At 38.2% G+C, this 24,274-nt stretch overlaps 1 protein-coding gene across 6 annotated transcripts in view; it reads right to left on the bottom strand.

The window, feature by feature from the left end:
* Nucleotides 1-5,721: 5,721 nt before the first annotated feature.
* CNOT2 (CCR4-NOT transcription complex subunit 2) overlaps nucleotides 5,722-24,274 on the bottom strand; it is a 132,614-nt gene continuing 114,061 nt past the window's right edge. For all 6 annotated transcript variants that reach the window (XM_075931731.2, XM_075931743.2, XM_075931736.2 and 3 more), the window contains 7 exons: nucleotides 23,512-23,632; nucleotides 23,246-23,402; nucleotides 14,885-14,946; nucleotides 14,736-14,785; nucleotides 13,503-13,603; nucleotides 12,306-12,450; nucleotides 5,722-7,682 (listed from right to left, as the gene is read on the bottom strand). In XM_075931731.2, coding sequence (XP_075787846.1) covers nucleotides 7,596-7,682; nucleotides 12,306-12,450; nucleotides 13,503-13,603; nucleotides 14,736-14,785; nucleotides 14,885-14,946; nucleotides 23,246-23,402; nucleotides 23,512-23,632 — 723 coding nt within the window. In that variant the 3' untranslated portion in view covers nucleotides 5,722-7,595. The remainder of the gene's footprint in view (nucleotides 7,683-12,305; nucleotides 12,451-13,502; nucleotides 13,604-14,735; nucleotides 14,786-14,884; nucleotides 14,947-23,245; nucleotides 23,403-23,511; nucleotides 23,633-24,274) is intronic.

Below are 24,274 nucleotides of genomic sequence, written 5' to 3'. Positions count from 1 at the left end.
CTGAACAAATGTGCCTTCAGAAGGTGGTGAAATGTGGATAACACTAAGATGGGGGAGAGGTAGATACTTTGGAGGGCAGGGATAGGGTCCAGAGTGACCTAGGCAGATTAGAGGATTGGGCCAAAAGAAATCTGATGAGGTTCAATCAGGACAAGTGCAGAGTCCTGCACTTGGGACTGAAGAATCCCCAGCATTGTTACAGGCTGGGGACTGACTGGCTAGGTAGCAGTTCAGCAGAAAAGGACCTGGGGATTACAGTGGATATAAGTTAACAGCGTGCCCCCTTGTAGCTAAGAAGGCTAATGGCATATTAAGGTGCAGTAGGAGGAGCATTGCCAGCAGATCTAGAGAAGTGATTATTCCTCTTTATTCTGCACTAGTGAGGCCACAGCTTTTTTTAAAAAAAAAAATTGGTATTGGAAAGATAGCTGGAAATGCCCCTTACATAATTCAAACATTCTCCAACATGTTTTCATTTATTAAGAGTATTAAGAAAAAGCCAGTAGACATTTGTAAAAATTGGAGGAACTGAATAGTTGCATTTGATAATCTACGGAAATAACCATGTATGTTGACAACTGGAAAAATCTCACATAGCATTCATTACTTACCCGTTTCAGCTGCATTTTGTCTTGTTAGTTTGTTGACCAATGAATGGTATTCTTCAGACAAATCTTCATGTAAAAAGAACAGTGCACTTTGCTGGAAGCTGAAGTCTGTTTAAGACAACCTACAGCTATGGGCAACTGGCTAGAAGCAGCTCAGTGAGGCAACTTGTTTCCTATAATTTTCTGTAGTAACAGTGCTGGCTCCTATAATTTGTCAGTCTATGTGTGTAGTGTAGCCCTCTCACTTTAGTTGTATTCCTATACAACTTCCAATGCAATCTTTTGTATAAGCCAAACTGAAATGGGCATTTTACTTATATAGACAATAATTGCTTGGTACATCTGAGAACTGAATTTTTACTTCAGGAGGTGGCAATGGCAAATCACAGATAGATACAAGATAAATGGCAAAGAAAAGGCCTCGGTCTTCATCCAAAGCAATGCCACCAACAAAAAATGGTATATATGGTGCACATAGAGGACCATATATCCTAAAGTGCCTGAGAGGACCATTACGAGGACCTTAAGTCAAAGGTTTAATATGAAAATGGTAAATTGTTTAATCTTACAGACCTTTCATACACAGTGACTGGACTAATAATTTAGAAAAATATTTCTGATAAACTAGCATGTTAAAATCTTTAAATACAATTTTTAGGAGTGTGTGGTTAAGCTTAGTGAAACAGCTGTTGAGAATGCAGTTTGGGGTTTTTTTTGGTAAATAAAATGTATAATTTTCATCTCAAAGAAAAAAGAAAGCAACATCAGGACTCAGGAACAAAAGGAGGCATCCCATTTCCCATCTTCTCATAAATGTCAGCACAAGTGCCCTCAGAAAATGAACGATGCAGGGCATATGGAAAATGAAGCATATACGATGACAGTTGCTAGTTTGCTTGTGCAGTGGACAGTGCAGACTTTAACAGCTGTATATAATAAGGCTTTTCAACAATTGTTTTGACATCTTCACAGATAAAAATCTATCAAGTTCAAGTTGAAATGTATTTATCCAACTTACAGTACTATATATCAAAATTAGTTTAGTTTGTAGCATTCAAGAACAAATTGTTAGTTACATTTAACTTTACTTTAAAAATATTAAAAAGTAATTCCAATATATCTCCAAACGCATACTGTTTTAAAGAGCAAATTAAATCTACTGAGGTTATTCAAATCACAAATGAATAATTAAATTACATTTTATAGATTATTATTCAAATAATTAGATGCAAACTCTTTTGATGCCTCCCCCACCCCCAAAGCGATGAGGGCAAAATTGTAAGAGGGAAGGAAACAAATAGCCAAATCCCCAAAATTCCCATCATACATTAAGAACCTCAAGTGAAAATCCAGAAGAAAAAAGTTGTAGTACAGTAGTCTGTATCCAAACCAAACTCATAATTTTAAGTGCTCTGAGAGAAATGCATGGAGAAGCATGGTGTCCAAAGGATAAGCGAATTCTGAAGAGTGTAACTATTTTAACCTATGCAATTGTAATATATTTAGTTATTTGGGACACAAACTTATGCTATTTATTTATTAGCATCACAATTATTCATTTAAAATCCCTTTTTGACTAAGATAAACTTTCAATCAAGTTTGCATTCAATTTATGTTAGTGTAAATATACATGCCTGTGAAAGTAATTTTAACTAAAAAGTTATTGGGAGATTACTACAAGTAATGTGCCCAGTATAGTTTAACATCTTTAAAACAGTTGTATTTAGAATTAACCTGTTTGAATCATTGAGTTATTACAAACAAGTTATTATGCCAGGATCTTCTTGTCTGCTAAACAGATGTACAAAAACAAGAGTATTGAAGATTTCCAGAGTTACTTTCAGCATTGCCTTTGGGGTCATTAAAAAAAAATTATAATTATGATTCAGCTTATTTCAAGCAAAATCTTTTAAAAATTGAGAGTCAATAGTTTATTTGAAATGAGATTATCTACTATGATAAAATAAAAAAATCAAAACAGTTGCACTAAAAGATACAACATTGCACATGATGCACAGCAAAATAGCAATAAGTCTAAGTTCCTGTGATGGATAACACTGTGTCAATCACTATTCTGCCAGTCACAATTACTAAAATATAAAGGGTGGACAGTTTTGGCAACCAAGATCAAAATATTGTACATGACTAACCTTACACGAGTAGTGTCACATGTTCAATGGGACTACTTGTGTGTTCGGTGATATTCAAGAGTATGAAGTTACTCACGTGTAAATATTTACAATATCAAGACCCACCCCGGTAATAAAACAGACAGGGAATTGCACGTTAAGGTTGCTTGTCTAACTTAGTTTTGGAAAAGGCCCAATGGTTTGAGATAAGGCTGGAATAGTCGTCTCACTGAATATTGCCTTCAGAACAATTTAACAAGTTTTGTAATGTAATTTTTTTCCAACAGAGTGGTTATTCAAAAACACTGGAATAATTCATCTGTTTCTGTGCATCAATAAAGAGAGCTTTGTAACACAAGCATCAACAAAACCATAAATCTAGAAGTGTCTCTGAAACATTTCAAAGAGCTAAGTATTTCCAGTGGTTTTGAGAGAGCCAGTTTTATATTGCTACTCAAAATTTACCTTGCGTACCTTCCACAATTACATGTAATTAGAGACTTTTCTTTCTTTTTACTCCAAAAATAATAATGTAGTGCAATATTAAAATCACCTACAGAATGTTTTGTACATTAGCTGCTATCAGATATAAAACAAACCAGAGTGTTTTAGCACAAGGTGGGTCTACACTGCAACATAAGCCCTGGGTTAGAACTCAAGATAGCAGAACCTGGGCTTGTTAACAAAGGACTGGAACATCTACACTCATTTGTAATCTTAGGTTAGGAATTCATAAACTGTTGGTGTCAACCAATGTTCCCTCTAATTTCTCCACCCCGTGCTGAATATTTGTTACATGCACCTAGGCATGTGTATGTGTGCACCACCAAGAAACACATGCTGATGGCTGTGGGAGACAGTAGGGCGCTCCACCAATCAGCTGGGTGGCATTTGGCTCTCTCCTGGGTGGCTGCCCAAGCACTCATCTTACAGGAAACATTGGTCCCAACCAGTGGCTTCAGCATCTACATGGCACTATGTTGGCCTTACTCCAACCACCCATTACCCTGGTGATCTACCATCCCTCCCAAAATGTGGTTGCTCTAGCCTTAGTTCATGGTGCAGCGTAGAAAACTTGAATGTCCACCAAACTTGAGTACCAGAGAATAAAGAAAGCTGGCCAATGGGATACTTTTGAGTAGACTCCCAGAGCATGACTCCAGTACTGCAAAGCAATTGGGCCTGAATCTTGAGTCCTAGTTTGACTTGCGCATGGGCCTCCATTCCTTCCCCTCCCCCTCAAGTTCCAGGGACCTTGGGTTACGATGTGTGAATAGACAGAAGGAGGTTTTACACTTGAGCCCGACTTTGAATTAGGGATATACAGTGTAGATGATTAACCGATTAACTGATAAGCAAAAGCTTATAGGTTAATGTTTAGACTACACCCATCCCCGCCCCCCCCCTTGCTCACGCTGGGTCTAGGACAACCTCCACTACAGCTTTGCATTTAAAGTGTATTAGGAGCGAGATGGGCAGGCAGCCCACCTCAGTTTCAGCTTGCACCAGGTTCGGGAGCTCAAACCCCCCTACATAGGGGCTGCTGCCACCCCGCGCTGTTGCCTCTTTGTCAGAGGTAGCAGCACAGGATAGCTGGTCTGTGAGGGGAGCTATTTTTTAAACTGGCTCCCTTTGTGGATCAGCTCCGGCCTACCACCCCGCGCTGCTGCCTCTGATACAGAAGAAGCAGTGCGGGGTGGCAGGGAGCTCCATGGCAGTGGGGCCAGAGTGCACTGGCTGCCAGCCCTGGCCCCGGGGACGATAGAATAGTCGACTAACCAATAAGAATTCATGAGGTTACACGAGTATTAACTGAGATTTAACATCCCTAGTTTGAGTCCTGGGCTTACACTGCAGTGTAGACATGCCCATAGGATAGGTCTACAGCATATAAAAAAAATCCTTGGTACCAAGTCTCAAAGCCTACATCAGCTGACTTGGGCTGCAGGTCTGAAAACAGCAGGGAAGATGTTCAGGCTCCAGCTGGTGCCTGGGCTATGAAAGCCACTCCCCCCCTTGCAGGATCTCAGAGTGTGGGCTCCAGCCCAAGCACAAATGTCTATGCTGTAATTTTATAGCCTTGTAGTCTGAGCCCTGTGAGCCCAAGTCAGCTGACCTAGGCCAGCTACGGCTGTACCACAGAGCTTTTTTTGAAATGTGGTTGTAACCATAGTGTCCTAGCTCAATTCAGTCATCAAATTTGGTGATTTTAAAAATTCTCAGTAATATTTTTTTTTTAAGTGTTCTGTTTCTCATTAAGGAAGCCTGTAATTATTCATGTGGTACTTAGAAAACTAAAATAGCCAAGCAGTTACAAGTCTCTGTGCCTCCTTTTTTTAATCACCAAGAAGTAGGAAATATGAGCCAAATCATTTATTCCCTTGATAAATGATCAGGTCCTATAATTCTGCACTAACGTGACCTTAAAATTAATATAAAATACACTGTACATCAAGCTTTTGAACTAGTGTAACTGAATGCAAAGTCCTTAAGAAGTCATTGTCTGGTAGATACAATTACAATACCAATTCCAGATTAATGATTGATTTTAAAACGTCATCACATACTTTGAAGCATGTAAATTTTTGTTTTAATTTCACTGTCTTGCTCCTTACTCTACCCTTGTTATTTCATGAAGACTGATTGTGCAAGAAAAAAATATTTGAGATCACTAATAATCTCATCTAAATTAACTATTTTTAAGATCCTTTTTTAAAACCTTGAAGTCAAAGCACTCCTTTTAAATATGAAATATTTATATGATTGAACATGAAACTGTTGTGATCTTTTTTCAATACATCACTCCTCCATTTATAGTTTTGTTTCTTAGTAGTTAAATGTTTGATTCTTTTCTGTGCTAGGGAAAAATCATCAGTACATTTTTTTTGGCAGTGTTCATAACCATTTAAATTATGACCGTCACTTTCCTTTTCAGGTTGAGAAAGTTGTTTGCTTTAAATAATAATAAAAAGATGATATATAAGTAGTTTTATATTTTTATGTCTCTCTTATCCCAAAATACATATAAAAATGTAGAATTTAAAGTTGCTATACACCTGATACAGAAACACAGCAATGTCATTATTGGTCAATTTCCAAACATTATATGATAAATGCCAACAAACTGTTTTGTTCTACATAGAAAAATAGGTTAAAAACTAAAATAAAAAAATCAAGATTCACTGACATTGTTTTGCTGTCTTTTCTTGCTTTGGTAACTTCAGGTTTTTTTAAAACATAGTTTGCATTGTTAGATGTAATATAGTTCACAAATTGTCGAATGTAAAATAGCTGTCACATTAAAATAAGGGACACATAATACTCAAGTTGCCCCCCCTTAGTCTAGAGAACAGTTACAGTACTTTCCAGAAAAGGTGTGGTTTTGTTTATTGAGGCCTGAGTCTCAGAGGAAGTCATATGCATCAAATGAAACTTACTTCTCTGTTTGAAGTGGTAAAATATCAGCCTGGAAGTAAAGCTGTGACCAGTAAGCATATTTTAAATCTAAACCAACAAACCCATCACAAAAAGAAAAGTATTTTAATATGAGCCTATTATTTCAAATGTTACCCAACCCATTTGTAAAAAATAATTTTATATTTTGTATTAGTTTAATGTGAAAACAAGATTGACCATAATTTTTGGCCTACTGAGGAAAGGTATATAATCTCAAATTATTTGTCAGCAGCTAAAAGACTCTTCAATGTGTCTTAACCACTGTATAGCTTGATATTTTTAATACTTCAACAGTTATTTTCATTTTTCATTGTTGAAGAAATGATTTCACAATCTCAAATCAAAGTCAACACTGCAATGAGGAGAGCTTTTCTACTTTATTACAAAGAGAAGAAGCCTTTATGTGGTCAGAAAATACAAGATTGATCTTTTTTTTTCTCTTCCTATGAAACGCTGCTGTTCAAACAGCCAGAGTGAATTGTCTCAGTTCACTTCTTTAAGTCCCATCACATTCACTTGGGTATGGATGTCCTTGGCTGCTGAAAATCTGGCCCTTTAGTGCACAGGGCGACAAAGCAGTCCCCTGACCAGCAGTTCCAGAATGTCCCGTTTTCATATATTGCATCCATGCACACCTCCTAAAAATGAGGTACAGCAGGGCAAACATTTTCCAAAATAGATGTCATATATATAATATATACACATTCGTACATACATACCTTTATTCATGTGATGTCCAAAAATTTAAAAAAAATGTACACATTTATTACAAAATCGTAACAAAGACTGGACAGTGTTTTGCTCATTCTGGAAAGATGAAGCTCAGTAATACACAACCCTGGAAACTAACCAGAAGTTGTGGCAATATCTTTCTTCTAAACAGTCAGATATTCTTGCATTAAGCTTGGCGAAAACTGCCTTTCAAAAACATAAGGGGAAGTAAAATGAAGGAAGCAGACCTTGCTCATCTTTCCAAATGAAATACGAGAAGGATCTTCACATAAAAATGCACAAACATTTTTTTATTACCAATAGTGCTACAATGAACAATGCAAATTGTCTAATTTTGTCTTTTTGCTTTTTTTTACATTTTGGAAACTAAGTGGTAAACTTTTGACAGTGTACTCGCTTGTCTTTAGACCCAAGCTTGTCTGCTGACAAAAAATAAAATAAAATAAACAAAAACAAATTCAGACCCTGCTCAAACTAAAGAAAAACATATTACAAATTTAGTTGTTGGGCAGCACATAATTAGTAAGGCAGGACCTCAAATGGTGACCCTTTGCATGAGCCAATTGCCAGATCCTCAAGGAATTAAAACCAGGATGCCTGAGCCACATCAGTTCTGCAGTTACGTTGAGTATTGTGCTGAGACAGCCATACCCCAAGAAAAGGGAAGTCTTTAGAAGGCTTGCTGAGCAGGGTTGTAGTTGAAGGTTGATGGCAGATGAGGCCTTTCTTCTAATTTGTCATATTCCAGATGGAACTCCTACAATTAAACAAGAAAGGTTATTAATTGTAGATATTTTCTTTACAGATGCAAGTGTCTGTGTCAATGATGAGTAAACTTCTTCCCCTGAAGTAAAATGATGCTTTTAGAAATAGCCTGATTTAACTCTTACTTTTTCAAAAAAGAGGCAAAATACAATTTTTTAATACGTGATTATAGTTAATTAAAAAAAAATCAATATACCAGTGCAGTGTCCCCTCATTTTTTAATATGGTAAGTTAGCTTCAGAAACAGTTAGTTGTGAGTACTTAACACTAGTAAACATACAGCTAAGACTCAAATATGGAGTTAAGTCATTTAACTAAACTTTTAGAAAAGCCATTTTTCAGCAATTCAAAAGATCTTTTCAAAGATTTACTTTAGGTGCCACAATACTAAGTCCTGAGGTATTTAGTGGTATATCACCATGCCAACTGTTAGTATAAGGCAAATTAATCAGAAATATGGTGAGGTTTTCTTCTTTATGGTATGAAATGTAAGAACCACCACCATGTAAAAAGATTTAAATTACTTGCTTCCTTTAGACTTGCAGGCATAGATATAAGCCCTTTGCTACTACATTTCAATAGTGGTTTTCATCTGAAGACCCCAAAGCATTATAAATCATTATGCTGAATGTTAATACGCTAAGCCAGTGTATGAGGCTAACTAGCAACCACTAAATCATGAATGCAGTTTCTTCCTCATTTATACAATTCCTTATACTATGTGGGCATTTGATTTGCTTAGTAATTATAAAAATGCTTCAGTCATTCAAGTATGTGAATATATATTCTGATTGGCTAGCACCCACTATGAATCCAATTGCTGGGATACCTACCATTCAAATACCTTTTCACAGCCCTGCTATGAATATGTAATGCTCTAGTTTTATTAAACTCTGCTGCATGATCTTCAATTGTGATCACCAGTTTGTGTACTTACATTGGCATCTTCTGCAGACAAGTTGTGTATAGGCAAAAATATACTGGGCCTTAAAATTAATTTTTAACCTTTTAGTAGTTTGACAGCTCCCTATAGTCCCCTTTCTCCGTATTTTCATTCAAAAAATGAATACTGTACTGAACTGAAAATTTAGTACAGGACTTTAAGGCTAAATAAATACTTCTGCCTTTAGCTTCATAATTTAAGTTTGCTATCTCAAGAAACTGTCCATAAGCTCTACCTAGGGAAGTTTTGAATTTATGTCAACTCTTTATTCTTTTACACTGATGATCACAAAGCACTGAAAAAAATAAATCTTCCTAACACCTCCAGAAGGCAGTTAAATAATATATTATTTCTATTTTTCAGATGGGTAAGCTGAATTAGAGAACAAAGCAGTGTAAGAGTTGGGACTAGTCTTTAGGAGCCCTGTGTCCCCATACTTCTGATCTTTAAGAGGAAAGAAAATTTATATGGCATGGGGAAAAAAAAAAAGGCACCAAGGGAATTTAAGAAAGAATGCTGAGAATTAATTGAATCTACATCCCCCAAATAAAGCTCTCCACAAACCTGGAGAATCCCAGCAGCATCTACAAGAGGCATTGGCCATCTGCATGAAAGCCTTGTCTCCCTACTGTGGCTCTGGCCCCCACACTCATCCCATCCTCCACCCACGCTTCCTGGCTGTGGCAGCTCCTGGGGACCCTGAGGTGGAAATGGAAATTAGTTAATATAGCGTGCCACTTTATTAATACTGGAGAAAGGGGTACATTCTAATCCCCTCATGAACATCCATGGATAGGTGGGGTAATGCACAGGCACGTGAGTTTTCTTTTTTGGGGGCAGGACAAATGGTACCAATGTGTGGAAAATCCTTCCAAACATGGTTCTTGGGAGGTATAATTTAAGACAGATTCTTTAACACAGTTATCCTCCTGACTTTCACTTTGTCATCCACTTAGTAATAGGAAAAATGCCCCTCAAATTACCTTCTCTCCAACCTTTCAGTTTATGATTCTTGGAGTGTTATATTCTGCAGATCATCACCAGTCTATCAAGCATAGTTGGAGAATAGCCACTTTAACAGAATTAATGAGTGGAGTCTAAAGGAAGAAACTTTACTGGCTCATGAGGGCTCCTTTAGAACCCGTATGGATTGAGATTTCTTATTGTGACTTTTTTAGTAAATATTAACACTTCGATGACACATTTTGTAAGCACTGAAACAGTGTTTGTCAGTCATTTTATTACTGGTTCAGGTCTGAAGTATTAAAAGAGCCCACATTCAGAGTGGGTAATTACACAAAGTTATTATATTTAACAATATAGGGAAAAAGAATTCACTGACCAAATATTTTTGAAAACCAAAAAGTAGTGTATTTATTGCACATAGAAAAATACTTTCATACATGTTAATTTAGGTTTCACTTTGGGCCATCAGAGACTGTATATGAACAATAGCATTGATAATTTTTGTATATATTAGGTACAAAGAAATAGAAAAACTCCAGCTTGTCTATTAAGCAAACATTGGTTAAATTAATTGTTTTTATTTTTTCATGTGGATGCAATGATTTTTTTTAAAATACCTTGAATTAACCAGGAATGGGCATTCCATACTTAGAGGGGAGAAATCCTACACAGTAAATCAAATGCTAAAGAAATTTTATGTGCGGTGAATCTTCTTTTTCATGTGTCATTCTGATTACAGTCACAAAGAGTGAGTTATGTAATAGCAATCAATATATTTATACAAAATATTTAGTAGGTATGAACACCAAATATGGAAGAGAACTCTTTAAAGAGAATTAATGGAATAAAAGTGAGCAAAGGCAAATGTAGGCTAAACAGGAAAAATGATTAAGTCTATTAGACTGTGAATCAGTCTACAAAGGAAACAGCAGTAACCTTATTACTGGGTGTAATTTTTAATTAGACTTGAAACAATACTCCCATTAGCTACAAAATGGACATAAGAGATGCAAACTGAAATTAGGAACTAGAACCTATAACGCACCAGCATGTCTGTGTTAAGTGAAATGTTCTATTAATAATTTTAAAAATTTAAACACTGACAAATATTTGAAAGGATATTTAATATAAGCAGCATCCTTTCTAAGCAAGGTTCTGATGTCTAAATTTCTCTACCGTAAAGAATTTAAACTTCTAGGAAGGAAAAATAAAATAATGGTTTTAATTTTGTTTCTTAACGGGGATCACATTTCCTCATTTTTTAATAGAAGAATTATAAAGTTTTAGTTAAAAGATTTTTCTTTTAGTAATGTGTAATCATTGTTGGCAATACTTGGTTTCACATTCTCCACTTTCCTTTCTCTTTTCTGAGCCTTTTAGCATCTTGTCACCATCTTGAATGGAGGTAGCTATACTTGCTTTACTTGGGTCAGTGTCAGATCAAAATTTCTCTAACCACACTATCCTTTCTACATGGAACAGGATAAAAAGCTATAAACATATAAATGTGACCAACATTCCCATGTTATTTCTGTTTAAGATGAAAGTGAAATAAAATTCTTTAGTATTCAAGTTCTTGAACTATTTAAGTGTCCATGGGGAATTAATTTGTCAAATTAATCTAGAAAGCTATTTCAATGCTTATTCAATTTCACTTAGTTTCTTTTTCGGTCTGTTATTGAAAGTGAAAGTAAAACTCATTCTTTAGTAAATTAATATTGTTTGCTATTTCACTGAATAGGATTACATCTTACCTATTTTATTAGATTGTTAAAACCAACCTGGGATGTTAAGATGCAAGTCTATTCTACATTTTTAAAAACACCATTTGATGCTTTTAGTACTATTATCCAAATAATATACATATACATTAAACCAAGAGGAAAGGTTATAAAGCACCTAGAAATATCATCTGGCAAACTGAGATTCTCAATATTAGCTGATAATGCATCTGTTACAGTAAAACAAAGCACAAGGAAAAGATTTTTTTAAAAATGTCCTCATGTGGTTGCAATTAATAATGAGACATTCTATATGGTATTTGATATTTGTCCTGCTCTGGGATTTAATTTTTCTAATGAGACAGAAGCATAATCACTTGGAGAACTTCCCCTTCAGATTAAAAAACTAAATTTAAATTTAATCATGTCCTTGTTACCCTAAAGATCTTAAGAATTTTTGTCTTCAAAGATTAATATTAGAGATGACATTTACTATGCAGACTTAAGACCATAAACTTGTCCTCCATCTGTGCCTGAAATTCCGACTTGTCTTAGGTGACTGTAAATCCTTCAGGGACCATTTGACCCAATCATTTGTACTATATTTAGTGTAAGGTTCTTCAGTGGTGTTTAGTATTGTGTTTATGCTAAACATATGCCACAGGTAGGCCTGAAGTGGCAGAACAAAGTGTTTAGATAACAATTAATGGAAAATGATATTCTGAATTTTTCTACTTCTTGAAGAGAGTGAGAGCACAGTTCTTTTTCCCCTCAAAGAAATGAACCAATATTTTAGGAAACACTTATTTCCTCCTATAGCTGAATTTAAGTCAGAAAGTCAGGGTGTGGGGTACAAAATGAATATTTTACTTACACACATGCACACACATGTGTGTGCACATACATATAAAAGAGGATTTTAAGAAGATTTTTAAAAATACATCGTTGATAGATTTAAAAATCTGCACAGTGGAAGAAAAAATACCTTAGCTACTTTCCTCCAGTTAAGACAGTCAAAGAAGTAATATGTTCCCCTCTCGTATGTATTGGTTTTCATTGTTGGTTCCATGCCTGGTGCCCTGGTGATCCATACTCGTTCTTCTTTGTGGTATCTCCAATCCCGGTTAAATCTTTCATTTTTAAATTGAGAGGAAAAAGAATTTTTTATATTAGTTGCTTTGATTTCAGATCAAAAATACCTTTCAAATGGACACTGACTTACACTATTAAGAAATGTTTAAGACATAAAATCAAGTTAATAAATACCAACATATCTGCTCTATTTATTTATATAGTCCTAATGGTAAGACCAAAATCTCGGCCATCCTTGATAAGAAGTTGCTTTATTCCAGCAGCATTTTCTAATATTTTTGTCCTTCATTTTGCCATTTTGTTTTTAGATGATTACATTAGAATGGCCTTACTAGATCAGACCAATGGTTGATCTAACCCAGTATCCTGTCTTCCAACAGTTATCAATGCCAGATGCTTCAGAGGCAGTGAACAGAGCAGGGCAATTATCAAGTGATCCCTGGTCTGTTCTCCAGGTCCCAGAATCTGGCAGCCAGAGGCTTAGATGTACCAAGAGTGTACCTGTGATCACCTTAGTTGTTAGCCACTAAAGAACCAAGCCTCCAAGAACTTTTCTAATTCTTTTTTTTTTTTTAAACACAGTTTTACCTTTGGCCTTCACAACATCCTCTGGCACTGAGTTACAGAGGCAGACTAGACACTGTGTGAAGAGGAACTTCCTTTTGTTTGTTTTAAACCTGTTTCCCATTAATTTCATTGGGTAACCCCCTGGGTCTTGTGTTACGTGAAGGAGTAAAAAACATCTCCTTATTCACTTTCTCCACACCATTAATTTTAATAACTTGGCACTTAACGTAGCACTTTTTGTCTCCAGAGTGCTTTAAAAAGCAACATAAAACCCATATGAGGCAGGTGCATTTTATTACAAATAGAGATTACAGAAAGGAATCAGTTCCAGAGTGTTATAATTCAGGAGCTCCAGGCTTCCAGTTCTGTGTGCAAACTATGCCTCTATTTTTAGGGGTTAAAATAGCTTTTCTAGTTTTTTTGAAGTGAACTAGAAAGCAAAATTTTAGATTTACCATGTGATTACTACAGTGAATTGTTACTCTATTATATTACCAAATTGGCCAAAATATTTTGAACATACAGCTCTACTGCTGCTAATAGCTGTAATACATCTCCTCCATTCATGTAATAGAGATAAAACAGTAGATCTTCTCCATATCGGCCAAGTTTTATTGCAGCCAGCTGCAAAAGATAAAAAAATTAAGATTAAAAACAAACACAAATAAAAAAAGTCAGCTAAATGCCACTTAAATGTGAATAGAAAATAGTCAGAAACTGTTATCCTCATATTAAGTATGTTGCAAATTTTATACTAGATATTCAGCAGTGTAATATATTAATCAAAAGCTCACTTTTTCCCCACTTAAATTAAGCTTTCCAATTTTCCAGTTAGATAAACAGCAGGATAGTTACTATAACCTGAAGGGGGAGAGGGGAGGAGGAGGAGGAAGGTGGTTTTTTTTGGGTACTTTTTGATCTCCTCAACTTTACTTTTAAAATAGTTCATTTACAATTTTCATTATACAGCTACATTAGTAGTGTGGAAGAAATCGTACTTCAGCAGTAGCTTACACCGTAAATCTTAATTCTTAAAACATTATTGAATGATCAACAAACAATATGTAGGATTTTTTAAAAAATATAATCAAGATTAAAATTCCTACTTCCATAGGCAAAGAAAAGAAAGGAAGAACTATCATTTCTCAAGCTTCAGGTTATAAGCTGCTAAAATGGAATAAAAAAAGAAATCTCCCTGTACTGTATAGCGTTCACATATTATGGTAGGTTAATTATAAGGGTGTGATGCTTTGGTCTGAAGGATCTGACGATCACTTTCAAAGACAGGATATTGGTCTAGACCAGTGGTTCTCAACTTATTTACCATTGTGGGCCACATCCATTAAAGCCTGAACAGCCTAGGGGATGACACATGGGCCACAAGCAGTCCACAGGTTGCATGTTGAGAATCACTGGTCTAGACTGACTACTGCTTTGATTACATGGGAGTATGGTTCTATAATGATGTGTATTGGTTATTTCCCAAAGCCATTCTCACATCCCTCAAAAGCTACTGCAAACCATTTTTAGTATTCAAGAAATTAATGGAAAACAGAACTGGGATTAGATGCAGGGTTTTTATGTTTTTTAAAATTTTTTGGTCTTATGTTGGAAATAAGACTTTAGAAATATTGGATTTGATGAGGGATATCAAGCCACACAAAATTACTTGTCAGGTTATCTTGAGAAGAATTCTATAAACCAACCAGCCTCTTCTCTACTTATTTTATTATAGGGGACAAGAAAGCATACTCACCTTATCCCTAATGTGTATGTTCGTTAAGTATTCAGATGGAACATGGAAGTCTAGATAAGGGAATCAGAATTGACCTAATTGTTAAACCATGTCATTGATTCTCATTTATAAATATTAACACAACATTAAGCACAATTTATTTTCCCTACCTATGTCTTGAGGTCGACATGGCGAAGATGCCCAAGGTGATGCGAATTTGGGGTAGAGATTTCTGGAACAGGGGGGAAAAAACCACACACACATTAAAAAGCAATGAACTTGAAAATATCCAAACCCCCAACGCTCCCCTCTTCCAAAACCATCACATTTAGTTACTTCATTAACTTTCAAAGTGAAATTCTGGCACCACTGAATTCATTGGCAATCCTCCATGTCAGTGAATTCATAAGGGCAAACTTTTCAATTGTGCTTGTAACCTAAATGCCTTTGACTTCAACCCCTTTAAGAAGCTCAAACCAACTTCTAGAATGGAGTTATTGTGTAAGAGCACTCAGGATCCTGGTAGACTAATAAATCTGAACCCAACATTAAAGAACCCAACATTAAAGGGCTTACAGCTGGCAAGCCAAGTTCCTCCCAACTGATATTGATGGTACCTTTCCCTTAAATTCTAATCTATGTCGACAAAGAACCAATTTCAGCACTTCAGGGGAACATGGAAAAACCCCATGAAAAAGATACATTTTTTGATTTAATTTAATTCTTGAGAATACATCAAGAAAAAAATGGAGCCAATAAATCACAACAGAACTTCACTAATTTGAACCATTGACTTAATCAACTGAAAACTACTCAAGTTTGCTAATTAGCAGGTAGAAGAACAAAAAAGGGAGGTGAATCACAACATTTACTTGTTTGACAATTGCACTTTTAATTATTTATGATAATCAGGGCTCTGTGTCTGTCATGGAGGTCACTGGTTCCATGACCTTGAACAGCTGTTCAGGTGTTCTTGGAAACAGCCGCACTGTCCACTTGAGTAGCCCCATATGCAACTGCCTTGGGGGTGGGCAGAGCAGCAACAGGTGGATGACTCTTGAGCCAACAGCACTGGTACTGCTGGAGCAGCCCCAGGGTCAGCCACACTAGTCATTGCTTATGCAGCCTTGGGCAGCTGGCTTCAGGAACTGCCTAAGCAGCAGCACATGCAATTGGCCCTAGGACCACATGAGTGGCAGTTTCAGCTGGCAAGACCAGCCACAGATTGGTAACTTATAATACTTGTGGGTCCTAGGGGTATCAGGAGCAGCAATGGGTAAAAGGCCCCCAGCAATTACTGCTGCTGGCCCCTGCTGCCTCCCCAAAACAGTGTCTCCCAAAGCAGCACCTCCCGCCAACTCCCAGATAAGATTTAGTCAGGGGCGTATAGTATAAGTCGCTCCGGACTAATTTTCTTCTAAGCCTATCAAATGCCACACAGGAGGTCATGCTTCTATGGACAGGGAGAGATGCTCTCTTAGCCACAGAGCTGCTGTGTGTGGGGAAAGGCGAGGAGAGATGCTCTCTCCTCCACACCAGGTACTGCTGCTGCATGGAGAGAGCACTGAGAGGACTCATCTCTTTCCCCACTGCGACCCCAAGGAAGTCTGAACTAGGGATGTAAAGGGTTAACTGGTGGCCAGGCCAGGCCCCCCACCCGTGAGATTCTTGTTAACTTCAACATGTAACCAGTTAACTTTTTAAATGGTATTTTACATCCCAACTCTGCGCCCCAAACTTTCTTCCGCTGGGAATGGGTGAGGAAATACTACCCAAAGGGATTCAAGACTGAGCCATGAGTAAATCAAGTGCATCATCTTAGCAGTTTTCAGTGTCAGGGATTCTACAGAACTCAGACCAAAAAGAAAATGTTCCTTTTGTAAGCTAAACACCACACAGAATGAGGCAGTAACAAAATTTAATGCTCGCTCTTAGAGCAAGGTCTCCTGAAGCACAGAACGAAGCTTTGGCAGGGAGTTAAATTATACCTTCTTACACCAGAATGGAGAAATCTTTCCAACAGTAGTTACATCCCCAAAGTTGGAATATAAAAGCTCACTCACCCATGTAAACATGGTCTTAAATATCACAAAACCCCCTATTTCTTTAATAAACATAATGTGAATATCTTCACAAAAATATCAATGGGTAAAGACCCTTCAGGTGTGGGCAATAATTTTTGAAGGGGAGGCCGCTTTGAGAATTTCCTAAGTGGCTGTGGGCCACCCCAGAAGGGGTGAGTGCTCGCTCCTCCACTCACAGACCCTGATTGGCCTGGGGGTGGGGGAGCACATGAAATCTTTGTCCCTCACCCCCACCCTGCGAGGAAAACCCAGTGCCTAGAAAGAACTGCCAACTGTTTTGAAAAGCTTGCCCTTGCCTCTACGCACTGCATGCCCCTAGCAGTGGGAGGAGACTTATGCACTTCCCTTGCCCCCAGGTCAATCAGGGAGAGGGAGCATGCAAAGTCTCTCCCTTCCCACCCCACCTTGCCAGGAATATGCCATTAGCCTTTCTAGGCTACAAGGGCATACTGTTGACTCATATCCAGCTTCTCATCCACTGTAATCCCCAGGTCCTTTTCTGCTGAACTGCTACTTCATCAGTCAGTCCCCAGCCTGTAACAATGCTTGGGATTCTTCCATCCCAAGTGCAGGACTCTGCACTTGTCCTTATTGAACCTCATCAGATCTCTCTTGGCCTGATCCTCTAATTTGTCTATCACACTCTGGACCCTATCCCTGCCCTCCAACGATCTCTCTCTCCCTCTAGCTTAGTGTCATCTGCAAACTTGCTGAGGGTGCAATCCATCTCCTCATCTAAGTTAATGAAGATATGCACCTCTGTGTCCTTAGCTCCTCCAATTCAGCCGCTCTAGTCTCAAGAGCCTGAATGAACTCTGTCTGAGGGACATGAGTTGCTTTGGAACTGTAACAGCTTACAAAATAAACCAAAAAATGAAGTGGTGTAATTTTTACAATATTGAATTAAGAAATTCTGTGAAGAAATTAAAGTAGCTGGATATACCACTCAAAAATGTATCAGGCAATAGGCATGGTGTGGGTTTTTTGTTTTGTACTGAAATGAAACCATCTAATCTACCCATGTTGAGCAAAAGCTACCTATGTAGAACTAGAGTCTTTGTATGGAATAATTTAAAGAATGAAAATTGTAGTAACACCAAAGTTATACTTGCAACATTCTTTATATCTTCAAAAACACATTTTAAAGCAATACATAATATTGCACTAAAACTATTACATGTTTGTATGCTGTGTACATAATTGAGCTTATTGATAGTCCTGTTTTGTGTAGGGTCAGCCTCTGAACGGGTTCTAAAAAGGCAAAGCGGCAGCGAGGGACTCATCATGAGCCAGGACACAGAAGCCCCAGCTCATGCCTGGTTCCCTGCTGCTACTCTGCCTTTTAAATGTAGTAAGAGCCTGGAGGTTCTTACTGCATTTAAAAAGCAGAGTCACAGTGGTCTTGGACCTGATCCCCCCCCCCAAACTTACAGAACAAAAGTGGTAAAAAGTCACTGACCCCTTTATAAGGTCCCAGACAACAGCACTCTGGAGTCAGCTTATAAACAGGCCAGTCAGCTTTTTACCATTTTTTCCCTACGTTTGGAGGTCAGCTTATAAATGTACGGGCTTATGTTCAAGCACATACAGTACTTGAAAATACTGAATTCCGATGTTCTTTGCTCTAAGCAGATTGTCCTAAAAATGCTACATTTAAATAACCTGTATTGGAAATATCAAACAACTCTGATATTGTGAACATCCTGGAGGTGCACCTATTCATACAGTTGAAATTAAATCAATGCTACAAATTACTGAGCTAGTACTGATAAGTTATTTCTTAGCATAGCTATTTAAAACTCGTTCTCAGTGATTAAAACAAATTCATCATACTCAAACAAGAAGTGATCTGTAAGGGCAGTTCTGAGTCTGAAGAAATTAACTATGTATACTTTTCATTTTGCAGATTCTAAATTCATTCATATTAGAAGAGTAGATACAGTGCACAAGTTGAGAATACTAATTGAATTCTGTATAAGCCTGAAAGCTTCTCTCTCATCAACAGAAGATGGTCCAATAAAAGACTACCTCACCTACCTTGCCTCTCTAATGGAAACGAGTTACTTACCCTGTGCAGTGACAGGGGTTCTTCAAGATGTGTGTCCCCATGAGTGCTCCACTCTGGGTGCTGGTGCATCCTTGTGTTGGTGACTGGAGATTTTTCTAGCAGTGGCCTGTTGTACCCCATGTATGCATGCAATAGCGTCTCCTCAGGCCCTTGGTGTCTGGTAGGCATGTGTGGGGCACAGCACCTTTGTTCCTTCTCTAGCTTGGTTCTAGCCCCCAAAGAGGCTTCAAAGTAGGGGATGGGAGGTGGGTAGTTGAGCACTCATGGGGTCACACATCTCAAAACCCCCGTTACTGCACAGGGTGAGTAAACTCTCTTTTCTTCTTTGAGTGATGTCCCTGAGGGTGCTCCTCTCTGGGTGACTACAAAGCAGTGTTCGTATCATGGAGGCAGGTTTGGAGCCCTAGCCCTGAAATTGGACAGTACCACTGTCTTACGTTCCTGAAGTGATAGCGGAGGCAAGAGCATAATATTGTGAGAAAGTGTGGTCAGAAGACCAAGTTGCAGCATTGCAAGTGTCTTCTAGTGCAACATTCAGGAAGGTTGTGGTGGAAGCCACCGCTCTGGTGGAGTGAGTTGTTAGGTACTTGTTGACTGCTTGTTGTGGACAGTGTAACTAGTGCGTGTAAGAGATCCATTTGGCTATTCTTTGAGAGAAGACAACTTAATCTTTCGAGTGCTCTGGAAATCATAACAAAAGTCTTGTTGACTTTCTCCAGGGTCTCATTCAATCGAGGTAAAAGGTGAGCACTCACTGGACATTTAAGCTGTGCAGCACTGCTTGAGACAGATCGGTGTGTAGTTTGGGAAAGAACGCAGGTAAGCGTGTGTGTTCATTGACATGGAAAAGAGTTGTGGAGTGGAGATCTATCCTAACCCTCGGAGAGAGAGTCCTTGTCTTCTGACTGAGGATGCTCGGATGAGTTCAGTGCCATGTCCCAAGGTGTAAGTGGGGAATGTGGCAGTGTTTTGGCCAATATGGAGGGAGCAGTGTGATGGCTCCCATGAGAGGACCAGGTGTCCCAGGAATGCCAAGTATGGAGGAGGTGGGTATGGCCTATGATGACCATACCAGTGAGGTGGTGGCGGATCATGAGGTTGTCTTGTCAAGTGGGACTCCCATGGAAGATGCCTCTGAGTAGGACTAGAATTCTGTGAGGAAAAACAGCTGCACTGTCCTATGTCAACTTCGCTAAGGGAAAAAGATAGAGCTGGTGAGCAGGGCAAATGGATTGAGAGCACCAAGGAAGCTGGTAAACCCAGTGCTGAAGAGCCGCGGGTTGTCGGTGCTGCAGAATGTCTGCAAAGATCTTTTGTTGGTACCATGGTGGTGGTCTGCATCGTGGTTGATGCCAAGGACAGGGTCAGTGTTGGCCCCCCGAGGAAGAGGCATTTCAGTGCAGGGTCTCTTAGGTGCTGCATCTGGTGCTCTCTCCAGTGCCATCTTCTGTGCTGATCTATGGTCGGTGTGGTGGATGATAGTAACAAAGATTTATGTCTGGGCTCAGAATGGGCCCTCTTGTGCAGCCCCACTTGTTTAGGTGATGCCGTGCTTGAGGAGCCAGGCTTGTTTCCTACACTCTCCCTGGATGAGCTTGGTGCAGAGGGCAGCGATTTAGCCAGACACACCCAGATTTTCGCTTTTGCCTTGTCAGAAGAGGTAGAGGGATGACTTATGTCCATACCTCTAGCCTTGTCCACGTCCTTGATTTTGGAGGGAGTCATCACACGATGGTTGTAATGACTTCTCATACAAGAAGGTTTTCAACCAGCTGGCGTGGTCCCATCTAGTTCTGGCTGCAATGTCTGAGCAGTGTGAACACTTCTGTATCATATGTGCCTCTCCTAGTCACTTCATACAGGAAGAGCGGCCGTCGGATGCTGGCATGGTTTCGCAACAGGAGTCACAGTGTTTAAATCCTGGAGAGCCAGGTATTTTGAAATAAAGAATGACAAAGAAACCGGGGTGGGGGGAGGGGGAGGGAGAGGAGGAAGGGGGGTGAAAGAAAAAAAAAAAACTTAAAAAAAATAAAACTAACTGGAAGGGAAATAGTAAAAACTTGGATACGAGAGAAAAACTGGGGAAATTTAATTTTTGTTGTTGTTTCAGATTGAAAGCAGGAGACTGAAGGGGTGCTCTGATTGCTGCTGAGGACAGTAGAGAAGGAACTGAGGCACCATGCACGCACCTAATGGATACCAAAAGCATGAAGAAACACTACTGCACACACGCCGCTCAACAGGGTACTGCTGGAAAAATCTCCAGTTACTGGCACGAGGATGCACCAGCACCCAGAGTCGAGCACCTACGGCGATATGACTCGAAGAACAATAAAAGTTTTGACACATTTTTGAGACATGCATGCTAGGAGTAATTCTTGGTAATAATAAATTTACATGAAGGATATATGTTAGTGACAGTCACTGAATAAGGAGTGCAAATTCCTGAATGCCACTTTTTGCTTCTTATTCCATCTTGTTGTTTCATCTTGTTTTACTTTCTCTCTCCGCCCTTAACCCAATACAGATGTTTAAAAGCTCCTTTTTGGAAGGGGGGAGGGTGTAAACATGTAACCTCTGAAATTTTCAGTGGTTACACATGTTTACAGGGAAGGGGGAGAGGCGGGTCTACAGGAACCAGTGTGTGTGGGAGCCAGCTCCCACAGAGCCACCTGCAGCCTGCCCCCCACTGCACTGCTGCTCAGCGAACATCAGCTCTCGTCTGCTCCCACCCCACCCGTTACCTCTGATATAGTCTTATCAGTTTAACCATTTAAATGAATATACTATCACATGCTTACTTTCCAGTCCTCCTTTGTATATATAATCTGAGAAATGTGAAGTGCAAATAATTCCTTTCATCTATATATATACACACATACCATTCCAATCTAGTTTTGCTGGTTGGTTTATTGTGTATATTTATAACATTTCAACAAACACTGTATACAAAATTTTGATGAAAGAGAGACAATTTTTCTATTGAGAAAAATTAAGTATCAAGTTCAGCAAAGTTCTTCTGTAAGTGGGAAATGATTCCAATATCTTTTAGATTAATTATGTTTAACTCTGTTTATCGGATTATGCAAAATAAAGAAAGTTTTTAGAGCGCCATATCCAAGTTTTCCAGTGTGTGTCACAAGATATGGGGCAAGATTGTAATTCTGGAAACCAGACAGAATAAGAGATAGTGTGCCCCAGAGGCAAGGTAAGAAAAAGATGCAATTGTTTCCTGCTTTTTCCTTGCTCCAAATTACTCCCCACTCTACAGATGTGTTAGGCGGCAGAGCAAATGCTCTACTCATTTCCCATATGGGTAGAAAGGGAAATAGAAGCATGCTGTTCCTTTTGCACATCTGCATATAAAATCTGAGAATATGGGTAGTCTGCAGAGATATAACATATTTTTTAAAATCCCTTACTGCCCTGTGATATCAGGGTGGAGCGCTCATAATTATGCACATGCAGAATATAAAGCAACTAATGGACTAGAAGTTAACTTCAAAGGTAAACTGCTCTTGAGGATAACAATACAACTATGCAGCGTACTGTTTGTTATTAAATCAGTGTATGTTTAATTTACAATAAAAATGCTTCCTGTTAAATGTAGATATCCTCAAGGAAAATTATTATTTAAAAAGTAATTTATGCATGAAATTTAACAACAAATGCACTAAAGCTTCCCTGAAGAAAATTTGTAACAGGTTAAGGGAATACGAAAAGCCTTCTGGCTTTCTTAAAAGCTTGAAAAAAAAAAATCAAGATATCAATATGCCTTGAAGCACAATTCTCTTATTAATGAAACAAAATACAGGACTATGTAGCACCTTAAAGACTAACAAGATGGTTTATTAGATGATGAGCTTTCGTGGGCCAGACCCTCTTCCTCAGATCAAATAGTGGAAGAAAAGAGTCACAACCATATATACCAAAGGATACAATTAAAAAAAAATGAACACATATGAAAAGGACAAATCACATTTCAGAACAGAAGGGGGATGCATGAAATGTGATTTGTCCTTTTCATATGTGTTCATTTTTTTTTTTTAATTGTATCCTTTGGTATATATGGTTGTGACTATTTTCTTCCACTATTTGATCTGAGGAAGTGGGTCTGGCCCACGAAAGCTCATCATCTAATAAACCATCTTGTTAGTCTTTAAGGTGCTACATAGTCCTGTATTTTGTTTCAGCTACAGGAGACTAACACGGCTACATTTCTATCCTTATTAATGAAGGCTTTACTTCACTATCATTCCATTTTCAAATTTAATTTGTCAAAATATTGGCAATTTTTTTATAGTCATGTGAACTACATGAGCCCAATATTATGAATAGCAGCATAATAAAAACAAAACAGTACTCAAAACAGAACTTACTCAGGAGAGTTGAGATTGAGACCTAGTGTTGTCAAGTCACTTCCTAACGCAAGATGTACCATTCCTGGGTCTGTCTCTGCTGCCCTGATGAATGTTAACAAGCCAATCATTCCAAACTGGTCCGTCACCATCCCTTGAGGAATGTTGGTAACCCGACCTGGGAAAGCACAACAAATTAATTTTTTTTCTTTCAAAGAGCAGAGGAATCAACAAGTTCATTTGAAAATATTTTCAAGAGGTTTAGCAAAGAAAAGGCTCATGCATACCATCAGGTAGCACCTGGATCCCTTTTTTCTGCTGGTTGTTGTTTTGCGTTGTTGAGCTTTTATCACCAGGGAATTTGGGTCCATCTGCACTAGAAGATGTTTTGCCTGATGTATTCAAATTCTATTAAGAAGCAAGAAGTTTGTGTACGTTAGCATAACAAAAAACAAGCCAACTTGGAAATACTTGTTAAGCAGTCCTTTTGAATCAAGTGCGCTTCAAAAGTCATCAACAGGACCATACATGTACTGAGAGACTGAAGTCTGTTCTATTATTTAGATCCCATACTACAAGATTTTAGTTCTGAAAAAAATGAGTTTGTATATAAAAAGAATTAAAAACAAAGACATGTAGTTCTCCTCACTTTTCAGGGGTTACTTAAGAACAAAATGTAAACCACAGCTCTGTTTGTCAGTTGAATTCCTTGTGTTCTAATACCAATCTGTAGGTATGATTAGTGCTGCCTTCATTTTTACAATCCCTGAAATAAGACTTGAAATTGAGAAGATCAGAATATTTAAATATTTTGTACAAACTTGGAGCAGAATATTAAACAGGAAAGATAAATGACTCCACTTCCCAATGAGTGCATGGCACAGGAGGGGCTTATGGGCCTTTCACACTTCACGTACTAGCCAACAATCTTGCCTCTACATAAAGAGACCCTCTTGGACTGCAGTAGCTGCCACCTAATATAACTGGACCAATTACACAAGCCAGTCACTGACAGCTGACACACCGGGAAAGAGGTGTAACCCTACATTT

The sequence above is a fragment of the Pelodiscus sinensis genome, chromosome 1 (genome assembly GCF_052426305.1).
Source record: "Pelodiscus sinensis isolate ZL-2025 chromosome 1, ASM5242630v1, whole genome shotgun sequence".
Lineage (NCBI taxonomy): Eukaryota > Metazoa > Chordata > Testudines > Trionychidae > Pelodiscus > Pelodiscus sinensis.
The sequence above is the reverse complement of the archived record's forward strand: the minus strand, read 5'-3'. Positions and strand labels throughout refer to the sequence as shown.